Here is a 17,683-nt window from a genome sequence, read left to right as displayed (position 1 = left end):
AACAGTGGAAACAGTGACAGACTTTATTTTTCTGGGCTCCAAAATGACTACAGATGGTGACTGCAGCCATGAAATTAAAAGACGCTTACTCCTTGGAAGGAAAGTTATGACCAACCTAGATAGCATATTCAAAAGCAGAGACATTACTTTGCCAACAAAGGTCTGTCTAGTCAAGGCTATGGTTTTTCCAGTGGTCATGTATGGATGTGAGAGTTGGACTGTGAAGAAGGCTGAGTGCCAAAGAATTGATGCTTTTGAACTGTGGTGTTAGAGAAGACTCTTGAGAGTCCCTTGGACTGCAAGGAGATCCAACCAGTCCATCCTAAAGGAGACCAGTCCTGGGATTTCTTTGGAAGGAATGATGCTAAAGCTGAAACTCCAGTACTTTGGCCACCTCATGTGAAGAGTTGACTCATTGGAAAAGAGTCTGATGCTGGGAGGGATTGGGGGCAGAGGAGAAGGGGACAACAGAGGATGAGATGGCTGGATGGCATCACTGACTCTATGGACATGAGTCTCAGTGAACTCCGGGAGTTGGTGATGGACAGGGAGGCCTGGTGTGCTGCGATTCATGGGGTTGCAAAGAGTCGGACACGACTGAGCGACTGATCTGATCTGATCTATCCTATGATAAGTAGATTTTTTACTCTCATTGAAAATATGGTGAAGGAAGAAAGAGTAAATTTAACTAAACTGTGTTATTTTGATATGCAGAGCTGGATCTTTATTAGTGAAGAGTGATAAGGGAGGAGGGTCCCAGGGTTGTCTGAATAGTATAAAGTGTAGACATACAAATTTGTTGTGTATGCATGCATGCTAAGTTGCTTCAGTGGTGTCTGACTCTTTGGGACTCCATGGACTGTAGCCTGCCAGGCTCCTCTGTCTATGGGATTCTCCAGGGAAGAATACTGGAGTGGGTTTCCATGCTGTCATCCATGGGATCTTTCTGACCCAGGGGTCAAACCCACATCTCTTATGTCTCCTGCATTGGCAAATGGGTTCTTTACCACTAGCACTATCTGGGAATCCCAAATTTGTTGTCAAGAGGAGCGAAAAAATCATGGTCAGGAAAATGCCACTGGGCATCCAGTCTGAATTATAGTGAGAAAGACAAAATGGGAGAAATTGCAGCTAGGTCAGTCTCACTGATTTACCTTTGAGAGTAGAAGAGCTCAAAGGTAAGTCAGTGAAAGGTGAATGTGGGCTGGAGCTGAGCTGTCCATACTGACAGTCCCTTAAAGGGAGCGGCTGGGTCTGGTTTGTTGCCTTGTCTGTCTTTAACACCTAACTCACTGCCTAATACAGAGGAGGCACTCCAAGTGGTTGTTGAATGGATGCAGACATTGAGGTTTGAAGAACTTTCAGGTTGTAAACCATTCCCTCTCTTTAATATCCTGGTGTCACAAAATAATCAGAATGACCTTTTAAAAATACATACCATTAAAAAAAAAATTTGTCACTCTGGAAATCATTGGTGGTACCAGGGCTCAAAAAGCACTCCTCTGATTAAAATCCCTTGATGGCTTCCCATCCCATCTAAATATCCACATGGCTTCCTTCTTTTAAGTCTGCGCTAAAAAAAAGGAGGGGGGAGCCTTCCACAATATACAAAATGTCCTCACCACTTTCTATCCTGCTTTTTCTTAAAAAAAAAATTTTTATTTGGGCTTGCCTGGTGTCTCAGCCATAAAGAATTCCCCTGAAGTGCAGGAGACACAGGAGATGTGGGTTCAATCCCTGGGTTGGGAAGATCCCCTGGAGGAGGACATGTCAACCCACTCTAGCATTCTTGCCTTGAGAATCCCATGGACAGGAGCCTGGTGGGCTGCAGTCCATAGTGTTGCTAAGAGTTGGACATAACTGAAGCAACTCAGCAGGAGCATGAGGGGGCTAGTTGTGGCATGCAGGATCTTTCATTGTGGCATGCAAGGACTCTCTAGTTTCATCACACAGGCTTAGTTTCTCTGTGGCATCTGGTATCTTTGTTCCCTGAACAGGGATTGAACCCATGTTCCCTGCAGTGAAAGGTAGATCTTAACCACTGAACAAACAGGGAAGTCCCTATCCTGCTTTTCTTTATAACGTTTATCCCTACATGACCTGTATTTCTTTTAATGGTCTGCCTTTCCCTACTAGATTGTAAGCTCCTTGAAAGCAGAAGCTTTGTTTTGTTCACTGTGGTATAGGCCCCAACACCTAAAACAATGCCTGACATGTCAAAAGTGCTAAAAAATACTTGTTGAATGAATGAATAATGTACCAAGCCATGGAAGGCTAGGCCTCACTGATTTCCTCCGGCTAGAGGCCAAGACCCTGGAGACTGTGGAATGCAGGTATCTATGTGGGCTTCTACAGCCACGTCCCTCCTACTTGACCAGTGGGAAGAACTCATCTTGACTGTGTCAGGAGCCCAGGCCCTCCTGTTTGGAGTTACTGTTAACTGTCTGTAATTGTGAGGTTGAGGGCCTAGGTAGTGCAGGATTCATATGGCTTGGGAATGGTACCAAGGGCAGGCCTATCAGTCTTTAGGTTAGTTTTTCAGCTTCCAATCAGAGAACCTTGACTGAGTGCGTTCAAAAAATGGAAAGAAAGCCCTTGTGTTGGGTATATGGCTAGGTAAGGAAAAAGTGGTAGATAGGATTATGAGAGAGAGATAATATCTCATTTAAAAGTAGACACATACTGAGTTTAGTCAGGTCTGTGTTTTGAAATATTTTCTATAGTTACATGCAAATGGATTGGAGGAGGCTGAAGTGAATTAGGGAGAAAATAAAGAACATTCCAGAGAAAATAACATGAGCATCTGGGAACACAGTGGAGTATTGCAGTTAGGCCAGGGCTTCATAGGGAATCGCATCCATCTCTCTATAGAGTGCTGGGGAGGAGCGGTGGAAGGGTAGGAAGTTCAAGATTGTTGGTACAAGGCTGGCAATGAAGAGATAGTAGAAGGTAAGCAGGATAAGTTAGAAAGGCTTCCTGTGACTTTCTTCCTAGTGTGAGACATTCACAAGAGACCACCAGGACATCTGCAATTTACGGAAAAGAATTTCTGAATTGATATAAAAGTTCTAACCAGGAACCATATGAATGCTAGTACTTGGGATTACAATGATGATGCTATAAAGTCTTGGAAAGTTAGATTCTTGAGAGAGTTAAGCTATGAAATCAACACAGAGTGGGAGAGGTTAACCAGTACAGAAAGTAGGAGTTGAAAACAATAAAGTATAAATTATAGGTGGAAGGTTTTAAAGTAAATTTCAGGGTATAGTTTACAGATACATTAGCATGTTTATACTTTGATGAATAGAACAGAACTTCTCTATTGGTGTGCCAATTATAGGTGTGACTCTACGAATTTAAAAATATTATCATTATAAACAATCAGAAATTACATCGCTATTTCACCATGAAACCTAATGTCAGGTAATATGTCAGAAACACGGTCAAGTTTCTCATAAAAGTAAAAACAAATTTTATTTGGATATTTAGCCAAAATCAATACTATTTTCTCAAGTAGTCTATTTAAAATTATTACTGCATGTAATTACAAAGAAAATATTTTTTTTCCACCAAGTTCCTCGTAGAACTTAAGATGACCCCAATATGCTCTGCATACATAATTTTATCTTTATGCCACGACATCAATAAATTGGAAAGCAGTGGAGTTATTAACTTACCTAAAAAGAGAATACAAAATATCATTAGAAGTATTCATTACTTATTTCTAATAAAATATCATTAGAAAATATTCAGGAAGTGTTTAGGTTGGATTCCCTCAGAGGCAGACACTGAGGCAAGGATTTTCGTGCAGTTTGTTTTGGAGATGATCCCAGGAAGCGCCAGTAGGGGAGTGGAGCCCTGAGACAAGGCTGGGAGGGCAGCAGGACAGGTTAAGGTGCAGCTCACCCCTCTAGACAACTAGGGCGGGAGAGCCTCCTGGAGTCAAGTAGTATATGCTTCAGAGTTGTTTCACCCCACAGGTGTGGAAACAAGTTATGCTTCCACCTCTTTACATCATTCTTACTACTATTCCCAGGGGTGTAAATTCCCTCCCTTCCGGCCTGTGTGCAGTTCAGAGAAGGCTCTCAGGCCAGAGGAAGCCAGCAGGCAGTCGCAGGTATGCACAGTGACAAAATTTTAGATATGTTAAAGATGCAACTACATTTATGGCTCACTAGTGATGCTTAGAGAAGAATATGTCTTGTCCAGTTGATGCTGCTTCCAAAATAACTCTTAAATCATCCCACTTCTATATTCTTGTCCAGGCTGCCATCCTCCTTTGTGCTACATCAGTAAACTAACTGCTCTCAGCTATTCTCTTCTCATCCTCCCCTCAAATCCATTCTTCCTCACAGCAGCCACAGTGATCTTCATAAAACGAAAATCAAATAATGTCACTCCTAGGGTTTTTTTCACTGACTATAGGATGAGCCCACATACAGTTCCTAAATGGTTTACTATCTGACCCCTGCTCAGATCTCACCATTTTCCTTTTACTATCTAGGCTTCAGCTCCACTGGACTTCTGTCATGCCTAAAAGAATGCTCAAGGCCCTTCGGTAGGGCTTTTGTACATGCTCTTTCCTTAGGCTGCTGCTACTGCTGCTGCTAAGTCGCTTCAGTCGTGTCCGGCTCTGTGCAACCCCAGAGACGGCAGCCCACCAGGCTCCCCCGTCCCTGGGATTCTAGCTTATAGTATTCTTCTACCACGTCTTCTCTTGTCTGTTTCATTTTCATCCTTCTGGACTCGATTTAATTGTCCTTTCCTTAGATAGGTCTTTCCTGTGTGTGAGTTCAGTCACTCAGTTGTGTCCAACTTTTTGTGACCCTTTGGATTGTAACAGCCCGCCAGGCTCTTCTGTCCATGGAATTTTTCAGGCAAGAATACATTCCTGACACTCCTGTATAGTCCCTCCTACCATACCTTCTCTCCTGCATCGAACAAACAAACTTTCATAGCTATATTTCCTCTAAGAACTCTGTATTTTTCCTTTTGAGAAAATCTCTGAATTAGATCACTGCAGCCTCCGCAGTTAAGTCCTCTGGCTCCAACTGCCTTTCCCTTAGGCCAGGAGTCTCAAAGTCTGAAAGAAAGAGGGGCCTTCAGGGGGTCAGACAGGTTACAGAAATGAGTGGGTGGAGACAATGGTAACTTGAGAGCACTTTGCAGCTACTCACAATTCCAGTTATTTGTTGCCCAAATTTGCTGCATTTCTTGATTTTTTTTTCCTAAGAGACCAAGAATCCTGATTTTCATTCAAGATCTTCTAATGTCTAACTGTTGGAATTTAAAAAAGTTACCTCTGCCAAGCGAAATAGCTAAAACAACCTTGGGATTGGGGGAAAGAAAGTTGAAAGTCTTACACCCCCTGATTTAAAAAGTTATTACAAAGCTACAGTAATCAAGACAGGGTGGTACTGGATCAATGGAATACAATAGAAAACCCAGAAATAAACCATTACATGCATGGTCAAACGATTTTTAACAGATATTCCAAAACCATTTAGTGGAGAAAAGACAGTGTTTTCAATAAATGGTGCTGGGAAAACTGGATATCCAAATGCAAAAGGGTGACATTAGATGCTTACTTTACACCATATAAAAAATGAATGCAACCCCACCGCTGAGTGTATACCCTGAGAAAATCATTCTAAAAGACACATGTACTCCAGTGTTCATTGTAGCACTATTTACAATAGCCAGGACATGGAAACAACCTAGATCTCCAACCACAGATGAATGGATAAAGAAGAAGTGGCACACGTATGCAATGGAATATTAATCATAAAAGGAACAAAGTTGAGTCAGTTCTAGTGAGGTGGATGAACCTAGAGCTTGTTATACAGTGAAGTAAGTCAGGAAAACAAATATTATATATTACTGAATATACATGGAATCTATAAAAATGGTACTGATGAACCTGTTTGCAGGGCAGAAAGAGAGATGCAGACATAGAGAACAGACTTGTGGACACACGTCCACAAGATTTGTGGACGGAGAGGGTGGGGCGAATTGAGAGAGTAGCATTGGAACATACATCCAGGACCATGTGTAAAATGGATAGCCAGTGGGAATTTGCTGTATGACACAGGGGGCTCAACCTTGTGCCCTGTGACAACCTAGAAGGGTGGGATGGGATGGGAGGTGGGAGAGAGGTTCAGAAGAGAGGGGACATATGTATACCCAGAGTTGATGCATTTTGATGTATGGCAGAAACCAACCCAACATTGTAAAGCAATTATCCCCCAATTAAAAATAAATTAATTTAAAAAATGAACTCAAAGCGGATCAAAGACCTAAATGTAAGACCTAAAACTGTAATACACAGGGGGAAAGTTTCCAATAATTTCTTTGCTATAATTCCAAAAGCACAGATGGCAAGAGTAAAAATAGATACATTGGACTACATCAAAATGAAAAACTTCTGTGCAGGGCACAGTTGATAAGAGTGAAAAGGCAACCTATGAAATGGGAAAATATCTCTCTAAGTCATATATCTGATAAGGGGTTAACATCCAGAAGATTAAAAGAACTTCTACAGTGCAACAACAACAAAATAACATGATTAAAAATTGGGCAAAAGACTTCAACAGACATTTCTCCAAAGAAGATATACAAATGGCCAAGAAACATATGGAAAGTTGCTCAACATCACTGATCATTAGAGAAATGCAAAATGAAAGCCACAGTGAGTTATTACCTCCCCTCACATCCAAAAAACCCAAATCAGAAAATACAAGCATTGGCAAGAATGTGGAGAAATTGGAAACCTTGTGCTCTGTTGGTGGGAATGTAAAATGGTGCAGCCACTATGGAAAACAGGTGGTTCCTTAAAATATTAAAAACAGAATTATGAGTCTGCAATCCCACTTTTGGGTATATAGCCAAAAGATCTAAAGGCAAGATCTCAAAGAGATATTTGTATAATGATGTTCATTGCAGCATTATTCCTAATAGCCAAAAGGTGGAAGCAGAGGAATAGTGTAGTGTATGCATGCAACGGAATGGTTTTTAGCCTTGAAATGAAGTTTTGACACAAGTGAATTAACTTTGAGAACATTGTGCTAAGAAGTAAGCCAGTCACAAAAAGACAAATACTGTATGATTTCACTTATATGAAGTATGTGGAGTAGTCAGACTCATGGAAACTGAAAGCAGAATGGTGGCTTCCAGGGGTGGGAGTAGGAGTAACTAGGGAGTTGTTTGAATTCTGGTTTTGCAAGATTAAAAAGTTCTAGAAATAGATTTCATTACAATGTGAATGTTCTTTAAAAAAATTTTTTTTTGGCTGCACCATGCAACTCGTGGAATCTTAGTTTCCCAACTCGAGTTCTCTGCATTGCAAGCTCAGAGTCTTATTCACTGGACCACGAGGGTCAGATTAAGAATATTCTTAACACTACTGAACTGTACACTACTTAAAAGTGGTTAATGGTGAGTTTTATGTTATTTGTATTTTGCCACAAGTAAAAATCCAAAAAAATTTTATAAAAGAAAAAACCCCAAAGCCCTGAGCATACTAACAAAACATTTATTGTGGGTTATGGCATGCTGCAGTCCACGGGGTCTCAAAGAGTTGGACACAACTGAGCCACTGAACTGATGGTTTGATGCTTTCGCCATCCATCAGTGAATTTCAAATTTAAGCACCTATTAGGAAAACCTGCTGGATTTGTTAAACATATTGCTGGGCCCTGCCAGCAGTTTCTAAGTCAGTAACCCTAGTGTGAGAACTGAATTTGCATTTCTAATAAGTTCCTAAGTGTTTTGAGGCTACTGCTCTTGATCCAATTATTACACTTTTAGGGCTACTGTATTAGATAATCTGGAGTGGGTTGCCATGCCCTTCTCCAGGGGATCTTCCCTACCCAGGGATCCAACTGTCTCCTGCCTTGGCAGGCGGGTTCTTTATCACTAGCGCCACCTGGGAAGCCCAGCACACACGCAGCACACACATTAGATAATACCACGGGCTTATTTGCTATTATTTTTCTATATATGTGTTTGTGATAAATCTTTGGTTCTGGAGTCCTTGAAAATACCCTTAAGCCGTGCATTTCCTGGGCCAGTAATATACTATAGAGAAAGGGCTAGACCTAATAGGCTGGACATTTTTGCACAATATATGTTGAATGATCAATTAGAGTAATTCAATCCAATTTTGAATGCAAGACACACATAGGCAGGTCAGGTATTTATAGAAGCAGAGGCTAAGAGAAGCTTAATTCTTTGTGTGAGTGTGGTGCTCAGTCATGCCCAACTCTTTTCTACCCCAAGGACTATAGCCCACCAGGCTCCTCTGTCCATGGGATTTTCCAAGCAAGAATACCGGAGTGGGTTGCAATTTCCTTCTCTAGGGGATCTTCCCAACCAGGGATCAAAGTTGCGTCTTCTGCATTGGCGGGCGGATTCTTTACCACTGTGATGCTTGGAAAGTGCTTAATTCTGAGGGAACAACAAAACTGGTCAGGTCACCAGAACAGCCTCTCTTTACCTGGGACAATGTGAACCACATTCCACTGCCATGAGGCCTGTGCAGTCGCTGAGCTGCTCCCTGTGCTCCCGCACTTCCTGGTGTGACCTTAATATAAACCTGCATCTTTTCTGCTAACAAGGGCAGCTCTCCCTTGTTTCCTGGAAGATCCTCCTATTCTGTTTTGATAGCTGATATCTTCATCCTACCACTAAATCTCTATGTAAGGAAACGATATTCGAAAAGAGACACAGTTTTTCCATTTGCCAGAATGCCTTTGAATTCTTGCAGTTCATGACTCTTAGGGAACATCCTGGAACTGTCATAAAAATCAGTAAACATCTCATTCCAACATCCTGCTTTTCTCCTCCCTGACAGCCCCTCAGCCAGTTCATTCAGTGAAGACAGCATTAAAAAAAAATCTTAGCAGGTTTCTCCACTTCTGGCCCGTTCAGAACTTTCTCACTCAGAAAAGGGGAAAGCCGATTGTAGCTTCAAAAGGGTGCGGGAAAACAATGCCACAAGCAGGTACTGTCTACAGCGGAAACGGTGGCTTTAAAAGTAGTGAGCTTTCCTTATGAAGGGAAAATCAAGATGCTGCATGGCTGCCTAGAAGCGGCCACCGAGAGGATAGCTGCCTGAAGTGTCTCCCAATTCAGAGATTAAGAGGTAGTGGCTGGGGAGCGGCTCTCGGATAGAGGGGAACTGGGAGAACTCATCGTTTTTTGGTTAACTGCCAGGAACCAAACTTGGACTGTGGCCCAGTTCGGGAACAAATGGGGCGGGCACTTCCCTATCCGGGCATCTGGCGAGATCCTCAGTCAGTCTTCCGACAGGCACTGGAAACGTCACAGGTTGCGCTCCAGTTTGTCTTGCAACGTCATCCTTCAGCGCCGGAAGTGGAGGAGTAACGTGAGCTTGTCGGCCTCAGCCGTCTCGAGGTAAGGCAGTTGTCGGCCTACCTCGTCTGCCTGCCGTGTTGAGAGCCGTGAGTGTGGGCCTCAATCGAGTCCGCTGCTACCCCTGAGTAATGTTCCCTGAATAACGCTCTCACGGCTCTTTCCTGGCAGGCCAGCAGGCGTTGCTCCATCCTCGGGCTCTAAGGTCCAGGGCTGGCCATTTCCCTCCTGCCGTGTTTCGGCGGCTGGCGGCGCTCGTGTTGGTCTCCACTGCACTTTGCGTTGGTTCTTCTGTGCGCCTGACACCTGAACCTAGCTTAGTCAGAACACAAGCAGAAGAAAGATTAGAGAGTGGGCACTGTCTGACCCAAGGAGGCTTCGCAGCCTGGGGACTTTGTTTTGTCCAGAAACGCTCCTTGAGAGGAACTTGAGGGCCTTCACAGCATCCACAGCTGGCCTTGTAGGAAGACCAGAAGAGTCAAGCCTTTTCTCACGCAGACCAGTGATAGCGGTTCAACAAATCAAGGCGATAATTTCCATGTGGAATTAATGTGGTCCAGGTTTGGAGCCTTTTGAGAATTTTATATATATCGGGAGCCATTAGAACACTGAGGACAGGATTACTCTCTTCAGGGAGACAGAATATTTGTGCCCTGTCACCTTCGTTGCAAGCAGTGTTGTCGGATGATCTTTTAACATTTCCTTATAGCGCCTGTTTTCATCCTACCTTCACTATTAACGAGAGTGGTAATGGTGTTAAATGCTGGTTTTTTGCCAGATGCTGAACTTTTTATATCTTAATTTAGCCCTTGTGACAACAGCGTGGTGTAGAGCCATAATTAATATCGTTTTCCAGCTGAAGAAATGAAGACTTAGCTTAAATAACTGGCCTCAAATTATGCAGTGAGTAGTGGTGGAGGGAAGATTTGAACTCGAGCAGTTGGATTTCAGAGGTCTGGATGTTGTCCACTAATTTATATTGATTGTCTTCAGCTGTTTCTCAAGTGCCCAGACACCCTACTCTGTTGTTATCTGCTATTTTAGGGAGAAAATTGAGTTCATCCGATGTGCTTTCCCTCAAATTTCTACGCTTGCTTTCTCTTCATACACTCGTCAAGGTTGATAGCACCTATCTATACCTTTCCTTCAGTATCAGATGATGAGCTGTCTCTTGATCAAAACAAATTTCTTTACCTTTGCTTCTGACCTTTCTTTTATATTTTCACCTATGAAACCTGGCTTTCATTTGTCTTTTCTTCCCTTGTCTTATGTCCCAGTCATGTATAAACAAGGTCAGGTTACTCAGATCCCTGCTCCTTATCCCCCAAGCCAGAAAAAAGTTCCTGGTGATCCATCTTCCTTTAGCTCGCATACAGTAACTCTTCTCCTTATCCAGACTTTTTAAAGAGTATTCGAAATTCTGTATCCAATTCCTCACCTCTCATTCCCTTCTGTGGTCTAGCTTTCAGATCTATTATTCCCCTAAAGTTTTATACAGTAGTCACTAGTGATTTATTATCAAACCAAATATACATTCTTTAATCATTACACTTCCCTGGTGGCTCAGACACGAAAGAATCTGCCTGCAGTGCAGGAGACCAGGGTTCGATTACTAGGTTGGGAAGATCCCCTGGAAAAGGGAATGGCCACCCATTTCAGTATTCTTGCTTGGAGAATTCCATGAACAGAGGAGGCTGCTTGGTCACAATAGGGTCACAAAGAGTCGGACATGACTGAGCGACTAACACTTTCGATCATTACTGGATCCTTTTGTTGAAAACATGGTGATATTTTTACTCTTTACTCCTTTGCTTTTCAAGACAGTACACTAAGCTGATTTATTCAACAAACATTTATTGTGATATTGTGATACAGATGAACACATCAAAGTGCCTCCTTCCCTTGAAGAGCTTACATTTTAGCTTTTTTCCCCCCGAGTGCTTCCCTCACCAGTAATTTCTCCTGTGGATAGTCTTCCCTCCTTGTCTAAAATGTTGGGTGCTTCCAAGGCTTGTGACTTTCGCCCACTGTTCTTTTTATGCTGTACACACTGCTTGAATGAGCACATCAACTAGCATGGCTTTAACTCCTTCCTGTATGCTCCCAAATTAAAGTGTCAGCTTAGACCTCTGCTGAGTTTCATTCTCACCTCTGGCTACCCTGCTCGATACCTTTGCCTGCTAGTCCCACAGACTGTTCAAATATTGTCTTCTCTGTACTTACTCTTAGCACATTCATCACTGTCTTGTTGATTTTACCCTCTAAGTATTTCTCAAATCTGTGTTCTTTTTTTCATCTGTATTAATGTCTTACTTTGAACCTTCTTTCACCTGAAGTATGATGGCCTTCTAACTGGTTTCCCTGCCTCTAGATCAATTCCCTGCATAACTATTCTTTACACTACCTACCATCCTCCCCCAAATGATCCTTGAAAACAAATCTGAGTCAAAGTCCTGCTTAGTAATATTTAAGATCATTTAAGATCTTAGTAATATTTAAAGATCTGTCCTTTCGTTCATCCTATCTTTTCTTTCATTAAGCAAATATTTATTGTTTACTAAATTGCAAAATCCATTAGAGCTTCTAAAGTTTGAGCTTCTCAACCCATCACCCAGGGCTCTGCTTCATCTGGACCTGCCTGCATCTCCAGCCTCGTATTGACCTCATACTTTAGGTTGCGGCAGCCCTGAACTGCTTCTTCATGTGTGTGCACTGTCCTGTTCCTTTTGAGTGGAATCTTCTCTTTGATTCCTTCCTCCACTTCCTGCTCCTCAGCTGATTAGGCTGCCCACTTTCACCTAATTAACCAGTTCATACATAAGCCTCATTTTAGGCCCATCTCTTATAGGAAACCTTCCTTGACACCTTTCTCCAAGGCTAGGTTGGGTATTCCAGCTTTGTGCTCCCATAACACCCTTTGCATGCTGTTGCTGCTGCTAAGTCGCTTCAGTCGTGTCCGACTCTGTGTGACCCCAAAGATGGCAGCCCACCAGGCTCCCCCATCCCTGGAATTCTCCAGGCAAGAACAGTGGAGTGGGTTGCCATTTCCTTCTCCAATGCGTGAAAGTGAAGATGCTCAGTCGTATCCGACTGTTAGCGACCCCATGGACTGCAGCTACCAGGCTCCTCCATCCATGGGATTTTCCAGGCAAGAGTACTGGGTTGCCATTGTCTTCTCCGACCCTTTGCATAGACCAGTCATTATACTTTTCACATTTGTTGCATTTGTTTTTGAATCTCTGTCCTCCACAAGACTCTGAGCATCTCGAAGGCACGTATGATGTATTATACCTGCATCATATACAGTGAGGCTTTTGCTGTCTTAGAGCTTGCAGTTTATGGTGTTTTACTGGATGGGTTATATTGACAGTTCAGGAACAGCCATCTTTCTGTGCTCCCCATTTTCTAAAATACTTTGTTCCTACAAGTTGGAACTGTAGGCTGAAATGGACCAAGATACTGCTTAAGGTTAGTTATATAAGCATTGTGTCGTCACTGCTTCAGCCTCTCAAGGAATAGTAAATGGGAGCATTATAACGTCAGAACTTTAGGGAGACTGAAGCATCTGAGTGTGTGTCTGTAGGGCAGGAGGGGGAGTTCCTCTTATCCTGCAAAAGTCAGCTGTGCTCTCAGCTGCCCATTGGATTCCCTCCTGTCCTTGCTCTTCAGCTATTCTCTCTCCAGGGTCCTTTTATTATTCCTGTGAGTCGTCAGTCACCACATGACTTATTTCCCAATGTTTAATGAAAACATGCTTCACTGCTCATTCATCAGTTTCCATCAAGTGCAAACAAAGATCCCTCTGAGCACATAGCATTTAAAAGTGGGGTTTGCCTGTAGCACCATCATCACTTGACACTCTGGGTCAAGGATTTTAGATTTACAGCTGACTCTTCATGCTCTTGCATCAGCTTCTTCACAGAGGAGCTGCCTCTTAGACCTAACACTGGCCCACGTTATGTTAACAGCCTCCTGATGATCGCTGACTAGATTTCTCCACTCCAGCCTGCCTACACACAGCGTCATTTCACCTTGCTGTGCAACTCAGACCCTGGCAGTGGTCTCCTATGGATTGTTAAATCTCATGGCGTAGTTCCTGTTCTTTCAACACCTTTGCCTTTTTTTGGTGACTCTCTGGGGCACTTCCTCCAGGCTGGCCAACTAAGGTCTGCTCGCCCCTTACCCATGGCTTGTCACTGTTGAAATCTGTACTGTCACTTGTGCTTTTTGAAATGGAATGTCCACTCCCACTTCTTTTCTTCCTTATGGTCCCCTTGGCTCTTGACCTTTTCAACTGCACAGATTCGGAAGCCTTCCCTGACTGATCCAGTTTCTGTGACTGCAAGTTCTCAGCACTCATTTGCTCACTCTGACTAGCATTATCCTATCTTTGTAAATGGTAATGAAACTCTGATGTTTAAAAATGTGGTTTCTTTTCCCTTCCCTCTGGATACAAAGCTTGTGCAGAGGGGCTGATTAAGTGCTGCCTTGCCTGCGAGAGGCATTTCTCGGAGAGAGGACATTAGAGGCTTGAGTATCGGTAAGCTTCTGGAACTGAGGGAAGCATCCCAAAGATCTAGTCCTGTCCCTCTCTGTTCCATGCTCTGCCTCCCTGGGTGATCTCATCCTCTTCTTTCACCCTAAATTCTATGACATATTGATGCCTCGCAAATATATACATTCAATTAAAGGCAAATATTTCCTTTTTGTGTCAGAGCTGGTCATAATTACAGCTTTAACAACCTTTGCTTTTATAAGCCTCTGATTCTTTCTCTTCCTTGAAACACTTTCAGGTTTACTTGAAACTGTGTCTCCCGAATTGCAATTCCTAAGACTCCAAATAAAACACTTTGTAGTCTCAAAAAAAAATTACCTCCCCAGTCCTGTCCCTTCTTTGAGCTTTGTACTGTATATCCCAGCGTGACTCTAGCATCTTCCACAGACAACTTAATCTAATTGTGTTTCAATCTGAAATCATCATATCTTCACTTGTCTTTTATCCCCATATTATGTCTTCTATGTATTCCTCATTTTGGTTAATGAGTATTTCCAAATTAAACATCTTGGTTGGTGTCTCCCTTGTTATTCCCCCAGTGCAGTCAGGAGTAAGTCCCCTTCACAGTTTTTCCTGGCTTTTTCCTCTTCATCCTCTTTGTTCAGGCCTCTTCCCTCTCCCAAATTTCTTCTCTTGCTCTTCTACTGATAACTCTATGTGACCATGAAAGTTGTTTTACAAAAGTATCAGCACCTGTAGTAGTGTCACTGCAAGTTGTGTATTGAATAAGGGTGCTATAATCACACTTTAGAAATAGTAGGTTTGTATGTTTATTATGACAATCTTCTGGCAGATGGCAGTACAATGTATTGTTCCAACATCAGTATGTTATGACAGTTCAGGACTAGAAACCTTGATTCCTGTGGAGAACATCCTCTGTTCTTGTGTCCTCAGTTCTCGTTCAGGCAAACTTCTTGTCCTTTAAAACCAAGTGTAAATATACCTTCCCCATGAAGCCTTTTTTTGATACTCCCTACAGGAGTCAGTCGTTCCTTTCCAAGGGCAAAGGCCATATGGCTACTCCCTTCTTATAGTAGACATTGCATTATGTTGTAATAATTGGTATATGAGTCTGCCCTGTTGTACTCTAGGCCCCTGAAGGATAGGGACAGTGTTTCATCATTCTTTAATCCTCAGCAGGTAGCTTAGTGTCCAGCATGTAGAGTATGTCAATAAACATAACAAATATTTGATTGCATAACATGATTCAGGCACAGAAGTAAATATTTTACCCATTTTGCCTTCTTTAATCCTCATGACACCTTCATGAGTCCTGTTATTATCACATTTTATAAGTGAGGCAATTCAGACTAGTGAGGTGAAGCCACTTGCCTCGAGAATGAGCAGCTGGTAAATGGCATATGTGGTGGTGCTGGGGTGTGGCCCTGGAGGACATGTACTAGTTTTTCCAGTGCTTCTTTTGTGTTTTGTCACTCAGAGTAATGATGCGGGTGTGCTGGTTGGTGAGACAGGACAACCGGCACCAGCGAATCAAACTTCCACATTTGGAAACAGTCATGGTTGGGCGCAGCCCAGAGACCAAGATCGCCGACAAGAAGTGTTCTAGACAGCAAGGTAATTGGTCACAGGATTGTGGAGATTACTGTGTTTGGTTCCTTCAGATAGTGATAATCAAAGATGCACTTTTCCTGAATGCTACTGATGAAAACCTTTTCTGCCCCAAATCAAAACTCAGCAACTGAGCTCTTTTGGCTGATGACAGGGCTCTGTGCACTCCTGATTCCACCCTCTGAAAGTGGGTTCATATTCAGTGTTGGGAGCAGGCAGGTTCCATCCTGTTCTATGCGGTGGTGGAGCTGAGTCCTTGCTCCGCTTTGCCCAGGGAGGTTCCTCGTTGGGCAGGGAGACAGCTGAATTCTGGGATTTCTAGGTTGAAACCATGTCTGAGAAGTGATGGTTTCATCCTTTACACTTTGCCATACACAGAGGGAACTATCATTAAAAGATGATGGCACCTGGCTCTTGGAATGTCTTTTCTGGAATTTAATGAAATGAAAGTCCTTAGGAAGAATCTTTACTGTGTGCCTCATTTTTTTTTTTTTAACCTGTAAACTCCAGACGTGCTCACTGCTACCAGGTCTCCCCCTGCAGTGTGTTCCCCATGACAGGGATTCTTGAGACTTGGAGTCTGCAGCCGTGATTCTAGTTTTCCCCACATGTTAATATAAATGGGCAAAAGATACCGCTTCTTGCTCTCTGTCCCCCTTGTCATGAGAGCAGCTGTAGGGGTGTGTATGTCAGCCCATCCACTGCCTGTTCTCCTTGGAGAGAAGCTAGGATGTCTTTCCTTTGCTCCCTGTCTCTTGCCAGAATTTTTTTTGTTCACATATCTGAACCCAAATGTTTGGTGTTAACTTCTTCCCACACATGCTCAGACTGTTCTGTCCCAGCAGTCCTCTTTATAGAATAGTTTCTGCACTCCTCCTACCCAAGGCCAGCTGAACTTCAGTTTCCCAGGAATGTATCTTTTACCTCTTTCTCTGTTGAAGGTTTCTGATCATGTCATGTAATAGGATAAGTCTGATTTGATCCTGAGCTATAAGAGCTTATGAGGGAATTGGTTTCCATTCCCTGATTTCAGAGCCTATGATCCCGAGTGGGTCAAGGGCTCTGAATTAGGGAGACTTGTGAGGATTCAGTGACTCTGCCTTATAGAGATACTAGCAGTGCTTGAGGGAGCATGTACACTGTTGGGTACTGTATGGAAGGACCTGGAGCCCTAGTCCCCTGAATAATGAATGATTTTGCTCATAGGTCTTTGAGGAAAACCCTTGTCACATTGCTTCCTAGAGGGAGGCTTCATTGTCTTGTAGGGATAATAGGATCAAGTTGCTGGTTCTTCATGGCATTTGGGTTTACCTTTTTTCAATCTCTTTCAGTACAGTTGAAAGCAGAGTGTAACAAAGGATATGTCAAGGTAAAGCAGGTATGTCTATTTGTATCTTGGACTTCCATGTTCTACTTGATGATTGTCTTACACTGTTGACTTTAGAGTGTCTGTGCCAGCCAGTAAAGGGTCCTTGGTCATGTGTGGAAATGACAGAATAACAGAAGTGAATATTAAGCATAGTACTGGGCATGTAGTAAGTGGTGAACATAGGAGTAGCTATATTACTAATGATGTTACTGCTATTATAATTATTTTCTGGTTATTCCATAGGTAGGGGTCAATCCCACCAGCATTGACTCAGTCATAATTGGGAAGGACCAGGAGGTGAAGCTGCAGCCTGGCCAGGTCCTCTACCTGGTGAATGAACTTTATCCGTATATTATAGAGTTTGAGGAAGAGACAAAGAGCCCTGGCCTGGAGTCACACAGGAAGAGAAAGAGGTCAGGCAGTAGCGATCCTACAGAAAGGGGTGCTGACCCGGAAGCTGAGCCCAGCACAGGACTGGAACCTGGGAGCAACCCTCACCAGCACTCTGTGCCTCCAAAGAAGGAGAAAGATGCATCCATCAAAAAGGTGAGGGAAGAGTGCTGGCTGGATAGGTGGCATGGAGAGTACATAAAATGTAATGTTGCTTAATTGTTTTGTACGCAGTCAAGCCCAGACACGTGTGAGGGATTATTATGATGAGAGAGTCACTTGTTTATGTCACCAGTCATTGGGATGAATATCCCTTTGTGTACTTTTCTCTTGAATTCCTGAGGTAAGCCACTTGAAGGTAGGGTGAAATGGCACTGTGCTTCACATTGAGCTACTAAAATAGGACAGTCATCTGTCTCTCTATACAA

At 43.0% G+C, this 17,683-nt stretch overlaps 1 protein-coding gene across 6 annotated transcripts in view; it reads left to right on the top strand.

The window, feature by feature from the left end:
* The first annotated feature begins 9,305 nt into the window (after positions 1 to 9,305).
* Positions 9,306 to 17,683, top strand: part of APTX (aprataxin) — a 34,974-nt gene continuing 26,596 nt past the window's right edge. For 2 of the 6 annotated variants that reach the window (XM_061425922.1, XM_061425925.1), the window contains exons 1-4: positions 9,352 to 9,932; positions 15,366 to 15,502; positions 16,828 to 16,874; positions 17,109 to 17,411. In XM_061425922.1, the coding sequence (XP_061281906.1) occupies positions 9,922 to 9,932; positions 15,366 to 15,502; positions 16,828 to 16,874; positions 17,109 to 17,411 (498 nt within the window). In that variant the 5' untranslated portion in view covers positions 9,352 to 9,921. The other 4 variants (XM_061425923.1, XM_061425927.1, XM_061425926.1 and 1 more) reach the window with 4 other exon arrangements.

The sequence above is a fragment of the Bos javanicus genome, chromosome 8 (assembly GCF_032452875.1).
Source record: "Bos javanicus breed banteng chromosome 8, ARS-OSU_banteng_1.0, whole genome shotgun sequence".
In the NCBI taxonomy this organism is placed as follows: Eukaryota; Metazoa; Chordata; class Mammalia; order Artiodactyla; family Bovidae; genus Bos; species Bos javanicus.
The sequence above is the reverse complement of the archived record's forward strand: the minus strand, read 5'-3'. Positions and strand labels throughout refer to the sequence as shown.